Source organism: Poromitra crassiceps (genome assembly GCF_964638095.1).
Source record: "Poromitra crassiceps genome assembly, chromosome: 3".
NCBI classification, from domain to species: Eukaryota; Metazoa; Chordata; class Actinopteri; order Beryciformes; family Melamphaidae; genus Poromitra; species Poromitra crassiceps.
The window spans coordinates 36,489,862-36,504,519 of NC_139625.1; the positions used below are offsets into that span (position 1 = coordinate 36,489,862).

General features: G+C 44.2%; 2 protein-coding genes across 3 annotated transcripts in view; both read right to left on the bottom strand.

Moving 5' to 3' along the window:
* Nucleotides 1-3,236: 3,236 nt before the first annotated feature.
* On the bottom strand, nt 3,237-9,112 carry kbtbd11 (kelch repeat and BTB (POZ) domain containing 11). 2 transcript variants are annotated; one of them, XM_083633877.1, is made up of 2 exons: nt 8,651-9,112; nt 3,237-7,196 (listed from the first exon to the last, which is right to left on the bottom strand). In XM_083633877.1, exon 2 carries the CDS (start codon nt 7,105-7,107, stop codon nt 5,005-5,007), a length of 2,103 nt encoding a protein of 700 aa, XP_083490003.1. In that variant the 5' UTR covers nt 7,108-7,196; nt 8,651-9,112; the 3' UTR covers nt 3,237-5,004. The 2 variants fall into 2 exon arrangements, with proteins under 2 accessions (XP_083490003.1, XP_083490002.1); XM_083633876.1 differs by having other exon boundaries at nt 3,237-7,201.
* Nucleotides 9,113-11,004: 1,892 nt separating this feature from the next.
* Nucleotides 11,005-14,658, bottom strand: part of arhgef10 (Rho guanine nucleotide exchange factor (GEF) 10) — a 119,363-nt gene continuing 115,709 nt past the window's right edge. Inside the window, exon 30 of the mRNA XM_083633843.1 lies at nt 11,005-12,012. The gene's annotated coding sequence lies outside the window, so the exon portion shown is untranslated. The remainder of the gene's footprint in view (nt 12,013-14,658) is intronic.

The window sequence follows — 14,658 nt, forward strand, 5'->3', positions numbered from 1 at the left end:
AGATATATTCCACCCAAATACTACCTTCTCTCCAAATACTTATTTTAAAGGTATATTCCATCCAAATACTACTTAATGTCCAAGTACTTAGGTATGTTTCAGCCAAATACTACTTCTGTCTAAGTAATTGTGTTTTAAAGCACAGAATATACCTTCAAAACAAGTACTTGGACAGAAAGTAGTAGGCTATCTGTGTGGAATATACCTTAAAAACTACAATGCTTTGTCTCCGGCTCTACAGATCCATAGTATGGCTCTACCGACTCAGCTGTGTTAATTGGTTAGCTCACTTGGTAGAGAACTGGACTTAGGGGGCTGAGGGTTCAAATCTCACCTGGAACAAGTCTTGAATTTATTATGTAAGGGATAATGGATAGTGAGCCGGTGATTACTGGCGAAATAATGACCGACAGGTGATATTGAGCCCGACGCGCAGCGGAGGGCTTAATCATTCACCTGAAGGTCATTATTTCCAGTAATCACTGGCTCACTATCCATTATCCCGCTTAGAACACGGCCTACAACTAAATCATTCAATAATCTGACAAAAATAATTATTCAAATAGATTTTTTAATAGCGTTTTCAACGACAAAGCGGTTTCATTCATAATTGGCACACAAGACACCACAGCTGCAACTGGTTGGCCTAATTAGTAGTGGCTTGCTGACAAAAGGCTCTTATCAACTGATTAATCCAGGTGTGGCAGAGCAGCGGTCGGTTGTCGAGAAATAATGACCGGTGAATCTTGTTGATTGACCAATCAGAATCGAGTATTCAAGAGAGCCGTGTTCTAAGTATAATTATATGATGTTTCACTTTATATTAGGGTACACAAAAAGAGTAACTAATGGACAAGTAATGATTCAGTACTCATAAACTACTGAGTATGATGCACCACTTTACAATAGGGTACACAAAAAGAGTAACTAATGTACAGGTAATAAGTAATGATTAAGTACTCATAAACTACTGAGTATGATGCACCACTTTACAATAGGGTACACAAAAAGAGTAACTAATGGACAGGTAATAAGTAATGATTAAGTAGCTACTCATAAACTACTGAGTATGATGCACCACTTTACAATAGGGTACACAAAAAGAGTAACTAATGGACAGGTAATAATTAAGTAATGATTAACTAACAATTAACTAGTATACTCACAAACTGACCATTGACTAACCATTGTCGGCTTCTCATTTTTAAAACTTATTTTTAAATGTGTGAACAGCCTTGCTCCAGAGATAGCTACTCTGCCAGTTAATAAACAAACAAGACGGTGGTATTAGAACTAGGGGTGCAGCAAGCAGGAACTGTAGAACAGCGAAACGCAGAACAACATTCGGACAGTCATCCTTCTCGGTAATAGGTACCAAATTATGGAACACATTACCACCTGAAATAAAAACATTGACAGAACTCACCGTATTTAACACACAAGCAAAACAATGGCTGAAACTGAAACAAGCCTGTGAACATTGACTTTTAGTATTGTACTATTTTAGTTTTTTGTCCTTATCTGTTTTGTGTTTTTGCTTTTTGTTTTTGTCTTTATTTTGTTCTGTTTTATATGGTTTGTTTTTAACGTTTTGATACTGTTTTAACTTTTCTCTTGAACTTTTGTTTTAATAGTAAAGGCCTAACCAGGGACAGGGGTTGCAAATTAGCCTCGACTAGAAACCTGTATGCATGACATTTGTTTTGTAGGTCATATGAAATAATGTTCAATGCATTTGTCCCTATTTCAATAAACGAATAAATAAAAATAAAATAAATTAACTAATGAGTAGACTAATTACTCTACTAAGGAACTAACAACTAATCATATGAACTAATGATTAACTACTATACTCACAATGTCACCTTAACTAATGATTACCTAATGATTAACTAGTATATTCATGAACTGACATTTAGTAATCATTAACGAACGATTAACTATTCTACTCATTGAACTGCCCGACTAATCAGTAAGTAACTAATGATTAACTACTATATTCACGAGCTGATAATCATTGGTAATGACTCCACTCAGGAACTTAGATACTAATCATTAACTAATGACTACCTACTCATTAACTATGATTAACTAGTGATTGACTAATGACGAATTATTCATTAAATACTCATTAACTATTAGTTAATGATTAGTTTACTAGTAACTACTACATTATTTGTGTACCTTAAAGTGTTACGAAATAGGTTGATTATTATTCTATAAATATTATGTTTGCAAACCCTTTCTGGCGTCCTTCAATATGTTTTGGTCTTCTGTTGAGACTTTTATGTGTTTTGAAGACCACAACAGTAATCACTTTGAACCAATAGGTCTTTCAGGTTTAGAGGCCTTTCGTCAATACTTTTCATCTTTACTTGGGATGTTGGTTTTCAAAATTGACACTGTGTCCAGGATTGAACTCACAACCTTCAGGTAGCCTCCCAACCATAGACTGACTGTAGGCCTATAAGGCTTCCAATATGAAGCTAATTCAGTTCTACAAGCCTTTCTTCAGAGCTTTTCAATATTTACTTGGGATGTTGCTTTTCAAAACTGACACTGTCCAGGATTGAACCCACAACCTCTAAAGCTTCATGTTGCTGTCAAACTCTATACTCTATACTAACTCAACCACTTCCATAGCCTACATATTTTCTCAGAGTGTTTCAATCTGTACTCAGGATATTGTCTTGTCCTTTCACAACCATGTTCACAACTCATATTTCAATGCTCAATTTACAGTTCATATTTGTTCTGTTTATGATTTTAATCCAAATGTGTCATCCACACACACACACACACACCATTAATGAAAAGTTTGCTAGGTTTTTTCTCCCAATACTATCAATCTATTTTACGATATTCCAGAAATAGTTCGATATAGCATTAACTCATCTCGTGTAGTCTCATTGGTGTAAACTGGCAGGTTTTTAGAATGTTGCAGATCACATTCTTTTGCACGTAGTTTAAAGGCATTTCATCATGAATCTTTGGTGTAAACTCGCAAAAGTGAAAGATCAGAGTAGGCCTACTTCTTCCACTATTGATTTCACATCAGCTAGTAGCAGTATTAGTGGGTGTTGTTACAGTCCGTGACCACTAGATGGCAGCCCTGTTCCAGATACTGTATGGCAGGACCAGCTGAAAAACACACATTTCCCCACCAAAAAAAACAGCACAGGAAGACAAAACCCAATCATTTCCAGACACAAAATATTTTATTTTAAGCACTTAGTTTTGACCGATATTTATACATGATCCAACATGTTAGTTTGTTAGCCCACTTAAATGCCTTGAACAGGAAGCCTTGCATTATTGTTCTGTCCACCACAACAGCACATCCAAAACTACCAGTTCCAAAAGTTAAACTAGTAAAAATATTGATGCGAGCCAGCGAAATACCGAGTCAAACCACATCCACGTTGTCTTTGTCACAGTGACACACTTCTAGAAACATTACCAAAAGCCATTTGTTCTAAGAATAAATCAGAATCAGCTGGCACACTACAGCTCAACAAAACTCCCAGTGTTATTGCAGCAGATGAAAAGTAGTGTGAAATATCTAATATTAATATTAAATATTGTCTTACTGTCCACTAATGTAATAAGAGCATGGCTTAATTAGGGTTTGCCATAAATAGAATACCAGGAGTTCTCATTTGTGGATGAAGCAAGTGGCATGTAGTGACGATGCTGAAGCCTATCTGATTTGACCTGAATCCCCTATGATAGGCCTCGACCGTAAGGGGCCTGCTAGCAGATGAACATGGATCTTCTGAGGGGAAACACAGAACTCCAGTGCAATTTCTGTTTCCTTGAAATTAGGACAGGGAAAGAAAGATGGCAGAAGTGCCTTGGTGCGTTTTGAATGCCAGGCTTTTCTAAATTGTCCTGAAAGTGCTTGTAGCAGCAGACATGATGCCCGTCCACCCACAAAAACAGCTGTTGCTTTAGTCTCGATATGATCATGGTGACGTCAGAGGAAAGCTTTTGATATAGAACTTTATGAAGAAAATATGTAAAAATATCTGTCAGATTTTATTGTTAATATTGACTAAAGTTATCCATCTTTGAAAAATGCACTATAAGCAAAATAGCATATTCTGAAAAAAAATAATTGATGCACATATTTGTGCCCTTTTCACTCAATATCATTATTTTGATTTCAGATTTTGGTCATACAAATCATTGCACCAAAGGTAATGTATAAAGACTGTGTTCTTGTACATTTCACCCCCCCCCCCCTCAATGTTACAAGAATGTCTTTAGTGTCATCAGAAATAGTTCAAATCCAGAATTAATTTGGCCCCTGAATTACTGCTAAGGACAGTGTGCTCTTTAAATGCCTTGTCAGTGGGTAGTATTTGTCAGTCAGTGGGTAGTATTTGTGTGGAAGAGAAATAGCTTTGTCATCATGTGACCTTGGTTCATAATAATTCAAAGGCAGAAAGCAGTTCAGATCAGGGTTGTTGTAGAAAAGTTGGCAATACTGTTTTCCTTCCAGTCAGATTCTCTTTATTGTAACGTAGTGGCACAACAGCACTCACTCACTCACTCACTCACTCACCTGTTTGCTTGTTCCATTTGCATAGACCCTGTGGGAAGCATCGCTTCTCTGGGTGTACTTTTTGTATACAATAATTTTCTTCTCAAAGCCACCAGCCAACTAGCAAATATGTTCTATACAATATCTATTCTAACTAACCGCAATTACAAAAGTGCACCAAACGAAACTGAACACCGGGAAATACACAAAGTAATCTAATGCCACTTTCATCATGTCATTATATATAGTCAGATACATACTGTATATTGTTGCATTCGTTCAACACTGAAAAAGGTTTTCCTTGTAAAGCTTGCCCTGTAGACGCAACAACTTGCCATGCAAATACACACATTCCATTTCAAGCAGGTAAACTGGACACGATATAAAGCTGACATTGAAACGTGCATACAAGGTCTTCTGCCTATTCCAGGTTTACCATGAGACACTGTTATTCACCACTATGCAACTTTTTCAGGCTTTTCAGGCAAAGTGAGAACAAAAGGAAAGAGGAGGCCCTTGGCCTCCACAGGCGCCCTCAGTGCCTCCTCAACAAAGTAGGCGCTCTCTTCCTCCACGATGAACTGAAGAGTCTGGCTTTTGTTTACACAGTAGATGCAGTTCCCGATAACAGCACACCTGAACGGTAAAGCGCTTCCTAGCCTCTGCGACGCACAGTCGTGCCACATTTTCACTATGGTGTTGTACTTGAACACATTGATGCCCTGTTCGCGGTTGACGTCGAAGCGGTAGATGAAGCTTTTCAAAGCCACCATGTCAGTGGACTTCTTCCTGCTGTTGTTGTAGGGACACTCCTGCCACTCGTCCCTCTTGGGGTCGTATTTGAGAAGGCGGTAGAAGAGCGAGCCCCCGGAAACGTACAGTTCTCCATTACAGGTGGTGGCCTCGTGGGCCACCGCGAAGGCTCCCTTGGGCAAAGGGGCCACCGTGGTCCAACGGTCCATACGAGGGTCATATTTTTCCACTGTAAACAAACATTCCCCTCCGATGGCATACAGGTAACCGTCCATAGACACTAGCTTGAGCTGGGCACGGGCTTGGTTCAGAGGTCGCACCTCGCTCCAGCGGCTGGTTATGGGGTTGTAACAGAAGACTTTGTCTGAAACCTTGCCCTTGTCCCCATAGCCCTTTATTCCCCCTGCCACAAACAGGTAGTTATACATGGTGCAGATCCCACAGCCTTTGGTGTTTATGTCCTCGGGCATCACAGTCAAAGGCCTCCAGTCGTTTGCCACCTCACTGAAATGGTAAATCATGTGGTTCTCCTCGAAGGACGCCACAGACAAGGGGCTCTGCGGTCGACTGCTGCAGCGGCTGGGCGGGCGGCTCGCGACGCGGTCAAACACGTCATTGATCTCAGCGACCATCAGAGTCCTCTTGCCCTCCATTCTCTTCCTCAGGATCAGGTCCCTCTCGGAGCCGGTCAGACGGCCGTACACAGAGGGGTCCTTGAGGATTTGGAGGAAGTTGTCGCTCATGAAGCGGTAGGCGGTCTCCTTCAGGTCATTAAGTCGCTGCTTTTTGGCGATGGTCAGAATCTCGTAGCAGTTGGCTGCGGTGATCTGTTCAGACATGGAGTCCATGGCAGCCTGGACAGCACAGGGGATCTGGAGGATCTTGGCCCCCGTGATGACATCTACAACATTGTCCTTGCACACATTCATCTGAGAAGTATAAACATAGTCTATCAACACGGTCAGAGTCTTATAAGTTACCCCCTTCACTTTCAGGATGTCCCGCGACTGCCGTGCTTTGAAGTAGTCGCTCTTCTCCGCCAGGACAGACTTGTGAGCATTGATTTTCTGCCCGCCGACTTCGATGACTAAATCGGGCTCTTTTTTAGACCGTGTGTCTTCAGCTCTCTGGCCGCCGGGGACTGAGCACCCATACAGGCTGTCATAGTCAGGCGGACCAGCTGCGCGGGAGCAGGGAGTGAAAGCCCGAGCCAGATCGTCAACAGCTGGCTGCATGCCAGCGGTGACACAATGAGTGTCAGGCACAGCGGTGACACAATGAGTGTCAGGCACAGCGGTCGCCGGCCCCGAGGAGGAGGGGACAGCAGCAGCGCTTTTTATCTGATGCTGACTAGGCCCAGAAGTCTCCCTGCTGACGGACGCGCCGCCATCCGCTTCCTCTTTGACTTGGCCAGAGAAGCACACTGAGGACACTTTGGCCCCGGCGCCGTTGTGGTTTTCACTGATGCCATTTTTGCCACGCGTACAGTTTCGGTCCATGGAGAATTCCACAACACCCTTGTCGTTGGAGAGGTGAAACTGATTCGAGATGTACGAGCCGTTGCCCTTCTGATGATCGAAATGGTGATTTTCCATTGGCGTCCTGTCCAACAGGTATTCCTTCTCAAACGCCATAGGAGTCGCTGCATTGAAATCCTGGTTGTCCTGCCGGAACCCCCCGACATGCGGGGCACCCCCATCCTTCCTCAGCTCGGCAGGGGAGGCAAGGTTGGGGTTCACAGCGTGGAGGATGACTTCCGCCTCCACAGTGCAGGCCCCTCCTCCCTGCCTTTGGCCCTCGTTCATCATAACCACGTTCACTGGACGTCTTCACCGGTCATGTTGAGGACCATAACGAGCCTGTGCCTTAGACTTGAATTCCCCTCCTGTCTCTTCACCTGTACTGAGGGGACACAAGGAAGGGCTTTAACAGCAAGACAGAAACAGAGAAAAGATAATGTGCTCAGCCAGTGGCAGCTGGTGCATTTTTTTTTTCCAGAGGGGGCTATACCAAAAATAGGGCTGGGTGATATGGTTGAAATCATTATTATGATAATCATAAGGATTTTTCTTGATATCACAATTGGTTCATGTATGCAAATGGCCTAAAATGGTAAATAGCCTGCATTTATATAGCGCTTTTATCCAAAGCGCTTTACAGTCAGTAGGTACATTCACCCATTCACACACCGATGGCGGCAGGCTACCACGCAGGGTGCTGGCACACAAACGGGAGCAATTTGGGTTTCAGTGTCTTGCTCAAGGACACTTCGACATGCAGACTGGAGGAGCCGGGAATCGAACCACCGCCCTCTTTTATCCAAAGCGATTAGTGGACAACCCGCTCTACCTCCTGAGCTACAGCCACATGCAGTATGCAAAATCATGCATACACAGTCCAGCTGGATGAAAATAGTAGCCAGCCGGGCGTCACATGCCAATAGACCCTTTTCACGGGGGCCATTTTGTGTCGAAAAGGCAGGGTAAACACAGGTGCAAGCAAAACACGAATGAGGGTTTCCAACTTCCAATCATGGAAGTTTAAATCATGGATCATATTGGTCATCATATTCATGGATCATATTGGTCTAGCCTCCCCCAAGCCCTGTAATGGTCATCCCCCCCTTAGAAAAAAATCCTGGAGCCGTGCCTGTTCCTTTCATTTTATTGCCCAAAATTGTAGTTTGTAGTCTGAGTAATTAAACTACACGAAAATGACAAAAAAGTAGTTTAACTAGGCTACTTGACTCACTACGCAAATATGAATGTAGTTGAACTACCAGCAAGCTACTGCAAAATGTAGTTAAACAACGTAGTTCAACTACATGTAGTTAATTTACTCCCCAACACTGCACACACAAACTTCTACTAGTAGTACTACTACAGCTACTACTTCAGCTGAGCAGCTCAGATGAAGATGCAAGGACTTCTTCAAACTCTGAGGGGCGCCCTTTCTCTAATAAAATGAATCTTGATGACATCTGAAGGGAAAATGTAGGCTATCTGTTTCTTTAAACTATGTAAGAGCTCTTCCCCAGTGAAGCAGCTACAGCATAACATTTTGGTATGTATAACATCTGCATCAGCAGACAGCTTATTTGTTGCTGTAAACTGACATGACCTACTACTGCCATAATCACCCTGCTTATCCATTATTTGTGGTAATCTGTAGACGCACAGAGCGCATGCGCAAATCGTGTTGCTGATGGATGAATTATAATGATGGGAGAGTGACATTTTAAAATAACCCTTATCAAAACTGCTGTCTGCATTCCACCATCATACTACTAAATTACATTAAACCATTTTAAATTAAATCATTTCCTACCAGTAGTCGGTTTTTTGGACCTACCTGCGTTTCCTCGCTGTGATCAAACAGCTCGCCAGCAGCAGTTTCCCTCCGAGTCCCTCAACAAAAGCCTCTTATGTAACGTAGGCAGTCGCAATCCTGATGAACCAGGCAGGCAAGCCGTGCGTGCTTCCCTGGTTGAGTTGCGTCTATTTCCCCGAGAATCCACGGCACTACTGATCTATCCCCTTCTTTCACCATGTGTCCCTCTGACTGTTGCTTCAGCCGCTGCTGAGCTGAAATCTCCCCCGACCCCGTGTTGAAAGAGAAGCAGGCAGATCACAGTCATTTCAGGTCGCACCTCTCTCCCTCCTTCAGATCAGCGCCTGTATGACCGTCGCCAAGTCATTTCCTCCAGAGAGCTGCTGCGCACATCCATTCCGCTGGCTTCCCTCCCGCTCTGAGGCAATATGGGTTCAGCATGGATCGGAGCCACGGTACTTGCCCTGGACCCTGTGATTTTTTCCCCTTTTTCTTCTTACAGTTGGCTACAGTGAGGCAGTTATTATTGATCTAAACCACACCCCCTCCCTCCCTCCGTATGAACCCTACACAGCAGCAGCACGCCCCCCGGCCAGCTGCTTTGCGCTTTGCGCGCACTGGACGGGCGCACAGAGAGGAGAATGTGACATTCCGACACACGCATCATCCCTGGCCTGTGCTGCCTGGGTACCACGACGGGCGTGGGGGCGTGGGGGTGGGTGGGATGGCGGTTTCCTTCAGTTCATTGTCGCTCGCTGCTTTTTGGCGATGGCCACAATCTCGTCGCAGTTCGCTGTAGCCTACTGCTTCAGTAATGTGTTCATGGAGAGCCCCACTCCGCTCTGTAAATAAATCTTGAGCTCATTTCAACAGGTAAACAAATTAAATCTCTATCTTTTTCCAGTGTGGCCCCATATGAAAAATAGGTATAGTAATCCTATGGCCCATTGAGTAGACTTTAGGCATTAGGTTATTATTAATGCAATATGGAGGTCTAGGGCCAAGACATAAACAGCCTAGGAATATTATAAGTATAGGAACAGTATAGCAATGCCACAGGAGACTTAAAAAACATAAATTACATTAAGGTTCTACATTTAGGCTATAGGTATTATATTACGGCAACATTTTGTCAAGAAAAAGAAACAAACAATATGCCTACGTGTTTTAAATGCATTACACAAGTTACTGACTAAACTTAACACATTTTGGTCATGTTCACCACCAACTGCAGTAAACCTGTATTAAGAGATTAAGGCAGGATAGTGTGTGAGTGTGCCAACTGTTTTCTTTCCCTCAAACCGACTTTGTACTTGTACCACCTCTCTGATCCTGTGCAGCTATCGATACATGCTGGGACTAGCAGTGTGCCTGAGGACCCCGGCCAGCCTTGATACAGAGCTCTTCCGGGATTTCACTCTTCAGTTCTCCTCCTGCCGTACAGAGAGGGTCAGGACATGTTCGCTTTCACAACGCCCACATCCACTGTTACGCAATCACATTTCACTATATAGCATCTGCGCTAACAAAAATATAGCCAAGATGAAGTTCTGACCTTGATCCCAAGTGTTCCTCTTTCAGTCAATAATCACACTGTTGTTCCTGTGCTATAATGCACTGGACCCTGGGGTGTTCCCAAATATTATCATCTGATTTTCAGTATCTAATGTGCTGACCTACAAACTAATATTCAACCACTGTAACTGAATACGGACAATGCGGTGACGCCTCAGCCTCTCGCACTGTACTAGTCCAGCTCCCACAACGGAGTAAGCCACAGTTATCTGTTTGTCTTTACTGGGTGTTGTCATGAATCACATATCAAGGCCGCCCTGCAACTGCAACTCTTTAGTTTTTGACCCCGAGGTTTCCATGGAGATGCTCATTTTGTGTCTGTGTGTGTGTGTGTGTGTGTGTGTGTATCAGTCAGCAGCACAGTCCTTTGTGTTCTCAGAATAACCTCCCAGCAGAATGCCCTGTAATCTCAGTAGTGCTGATGGCTGTGCGATGCCCTCGCAGTGGCTCCTATTTTTAAATGTGAAGGCCGGTTGTTAAGACATGCAGTCTCCATGGAAGGGAGGGTAAGGACCCTGGATAAAACCGTCTCCTGCTGATACTGCCCCTGTGAAGTCGGGCTATTTTTCGATCGGGCCTTTTCACATGTTGAGCGCATATGAGAACATGTGACTGCGTGCCTCTTGAATAACCAGAGTCACCCCTGCACACACTTGTTGCAAGTGACATTTCAATACATTACTCCATACACTTACAAATCATAAAGGCATATTCTAATAAAACATAATGACTGATAGCATCATCGGTTAAAACAGAACGGCATGCTTTGAAGATCCAATTAACATGAGACTACACACGGCTGCTGAATAAAACAAAGTTTATAGATTTGTTAATAGCCTATACATAACGGAAGTATACAAAACGTGATGAAAGTATAAAGCTTTTTATCTTCTTTTTTTAAATACCCTTGAGTGAGACACAAGAATGCATTAGGGTCAAATAGAAATCTCTCCTGGTGATAACATCGCTCTCATCCATTTCATATGAGTGGGAACCTGGCCAGCCAGGGATTCTCATCAAGCCTTTCCAGACAAATTCAGTCTTCAATATTAACCCTTTACCCCCCTTTTCTCTGTTAACACAGCGGTACAAATACTGGATTATCTTCAGTGTACCAACAAAAAGTGATGTGATTCCAAATACAGGACCTCTCCCTGACCCCCTTTCCCAAACATACAAACAAACAAACAAACAAATCCATGTGTAATAATCTGAGTTGTCATACTTCATTATTTACAACTCTGAACTGGCCAGGGAGATGAACCATGTCTGGCCACAACTAAATCTCTAAAATGATGAAGGGTTTCCAAGTCCACACTCTTTCCAAGCTGGAAAAAGTAATTTCAGAAGTCTGAAAATTATTTTCAACACTGGTTTCAATACTGCAGTCCTACACAATAAATTGGTATGACACCACTATAGTGTAATGTAACATATAAGCCATGTTACAGAACGCCAGTCAACTTTGCAGGAGTGTGAAATTAAAGACATTTCAGTTTGTTTTTTAAACAATGCACATCCATTTGAACAGGGTTCCTTTTTTGAACTGTATGCTGCTGTTAGCGAAGTCACGCGTTGTGATACAGTGGTTATGTTGATCTCTTGCTGTCTAATGGCAGATGTGCACACACTATGACTCTGAATGTGAGAAGTCTTCAGAACCACCATGGGAACCGTGCGGAGTGCAATACTGGTTTCAATAAGGCATTTAGTTGAATGGATTGATCCCAAATGTTGAGTGAAGTGTGTGAACTCATCTCTTTGTGAGTGTATGTGTGCAGCACTCAGCGGCACTCCTATGTCTTGACCTGGAAAGAGACAAGGGATACAGGTAATATGTATATATATATATATATATATATAATGTAAATGGTATATTTAAGCAATATAGCATGAGAGCTAGTGTGTTGTGGCAAATATATCCCGCTGATCAGTTGTTATCCCACTCGGCCTGCGGCCTCGTGGGATAACAACTGATCAGCGGGATATATGCCACAACACACGCTGCTCGAGTGCTATATTGCTTTTATAAAACGGTTTCCAAGTATGATTATATAAATATAATAATAATACTATAAGTCCGACTGGCATGGTATTCTGATAGAGTCAGTTGAAACACTACTGTAAGGCGGGACCTCTAGCAAGAAGATAGACGTGCGGGTGATTTGATTGGATCGTTCTGGAGACTGAAGTTGACATTGGCCAATCCTGGCGCTTGCTGAGAAGCTGAGAGCTTTCTGGAAACCCCAACAGGCCGCTCGAGCGCAGCGCTGCATTCTCAGCGCTTGCTGAGAAGCTGAGTGCTTTCTGCAAAGCCCGACACCAACTAACGTTACGGGGTTAAATGCGGGGTTAACAGCCTTTTTTTTGCAAAGAAGACATTAGCCCGCATCTATTCTTGTACAAAACATAATTTTCTGCGAAGTATTAGTAAAGTTATAAGCGAAGATCGATTCACAAGGATCTGACAGCTGTCTCCGCCATTTGTTTTTTTTGAGGTAACCAAAGGCTTTTAGTAAGAGAGTTGCCATGGCAACCAATAACCCATGGCCATGGGTTATTGGAGTGGGTTATTGGATTCAAGATTCAAGATTCAAGATTCAAGATTTTTATTGTCACTCCATGGTACAAGTACCACGTGTGAAATTCTTGTGCAGTGGACTCCGTTTACGACATAGTACAAATAGGCAACAGCAATAAGTTATAGGCAATAAGAAATAGGCATCAATAAGCAATAAGACAGCAATAAGGCAATAAGAAATAGGCATCTTATAAGCAATAAGACAAGTCGGTGGCTTATACGACAGTGGCATATTCATTGCACATAGGTGCACATGTCATGTGCATACGTTAGACGTGTTCAGACATTCCAAATTCGACGTTTTATACATACATGTGCAAATAGCATGTACCTTATTAAACATACACTTAAATTTACAATTAAACGTTAGGCACCTTATTAAACATACACTTAAATTTACAATTAAACGTTAGGCATCCGTAATAGTAGCAGCTGCAGTACGGTACTGCGGTACGACTACTGCACTATTTGTGCATATTTAGGAGTCTCGTGGCCTGCGGGAAGAAACTGTTCCTCAAGCGATTTGTGCGTGTTTTTGGAACCCTGTATCTCCTCCCTGAGGGTAGCCGGGAGAACAGGCTGTTGTGGGGATGGTTTGTGTCTTTGATGATCTTCAGGGACCTCCTGAGGCACCGCTGGTTATACAGTTCGTGCAGTTCTGGCAACTCGTCTCCTGTTACGTGCTGGGCCGCGCGCCTCACCCTCCGTAGCGCCCTGCGGTCCATGGTGGTACAGTTCCCGTACCAGGCGGTGAAGCAGCCAGTCAGCAGGCTTTCAATGGTGCCTCTGTAGAAGTCCCTGAGGATTTCTTTCCTTAGCCCAAACTTCTTCAGGCGCCTGAGTCCGTGTATTCGCTGTTGGGCCTTTTTGACAACAGTGGCGGTGTGGCCGGCCCAGGTCAGGTCCTGGTGGATGTTGACTCCCAGGTACTTGAAGCTGTCCACCCTTTCCACCACTGTGCCGTTGATGGTGATTGGGGGGTGTGTGCCCCCCCCTCTCCTGTAGTCCACAATGATCTCCTTGGTCTTGGAGACGTTCAGAGAGAGGTGGTTGTTCTGGCACCATTGTTCCAGGACCCTCACCTCCTCTCTGTAGGCCGTCTCGTCGCCCCCCGAGATCAGCCCCACGACTGCTGTGTCGTCTGCAAACTTCACGATGGTGTTTGAAGTTTGAGTCGCCACGCAGTCGTGGGTGTAGAGGTCGTACCAGAAGGGGCTGGAGACGCACCCCTGGGGTGCTCCTATGCTGATGGTCAGCGGGGAGGAGGTGAGGTTGCCCACCCTCACCACCTGGCGGCGGTCTGTCAGGAAGTCCAGGATCCAGTCGCACATCGCTGTGTTTAGTCCCAGGTCCCTGAGTTTGCTCACCAGCCTGGAGGGTACTATGGTGTTGAATGCTGAGCTGTAGTCCACGAACAGCATTCTCACATAGGTGTCCTTCCCCTCCAGGTGGGACAGGGCGGTGTGGAGCACGTGTGCCACTGCATCCGCTGTGCTCCTGTTGGGGCGGTATGCAAACTGCAGCGGGTCGTGGTCCGGGGGGAGTGTGGGACGGATCTTTGATATGACCAGCTTTTCAAGGCACTTGCTGGCTATTGGTGTGAGGGCTATAGGGCGCCAGTCATTGAGGCTGGTCACTTTTTTCTGTTTGGGAATGGGGATGATTGTTGCTGCCTTGAAGCAGGAGGGAACTCGTCGGAGGGAGAGGGACTGGTTGAAGATGTCTGTGTACACGGCTGCCAGCTGGTGGGCGCAGGCCTTGAGGACCCGCCCAGGGATGCCGTCCGGGCCGGCCGCCTTGCGTGGGTTGATACGCAGGAACGACCGGCACACTTCATCCTCAGTGATGGTGAGGGGGCGGTCTGTGGGGGGTG

What these genes read in the sequence shown, in the direction of transcription:
- kbtbd11 (XM_083633877.1), bottom strand. Translation starts at nt 7,107, where the DNA reads ATGATGAACGAGGGCCAAAGGCAGGGAGGAGGGGCCTGCACTGTGGAG.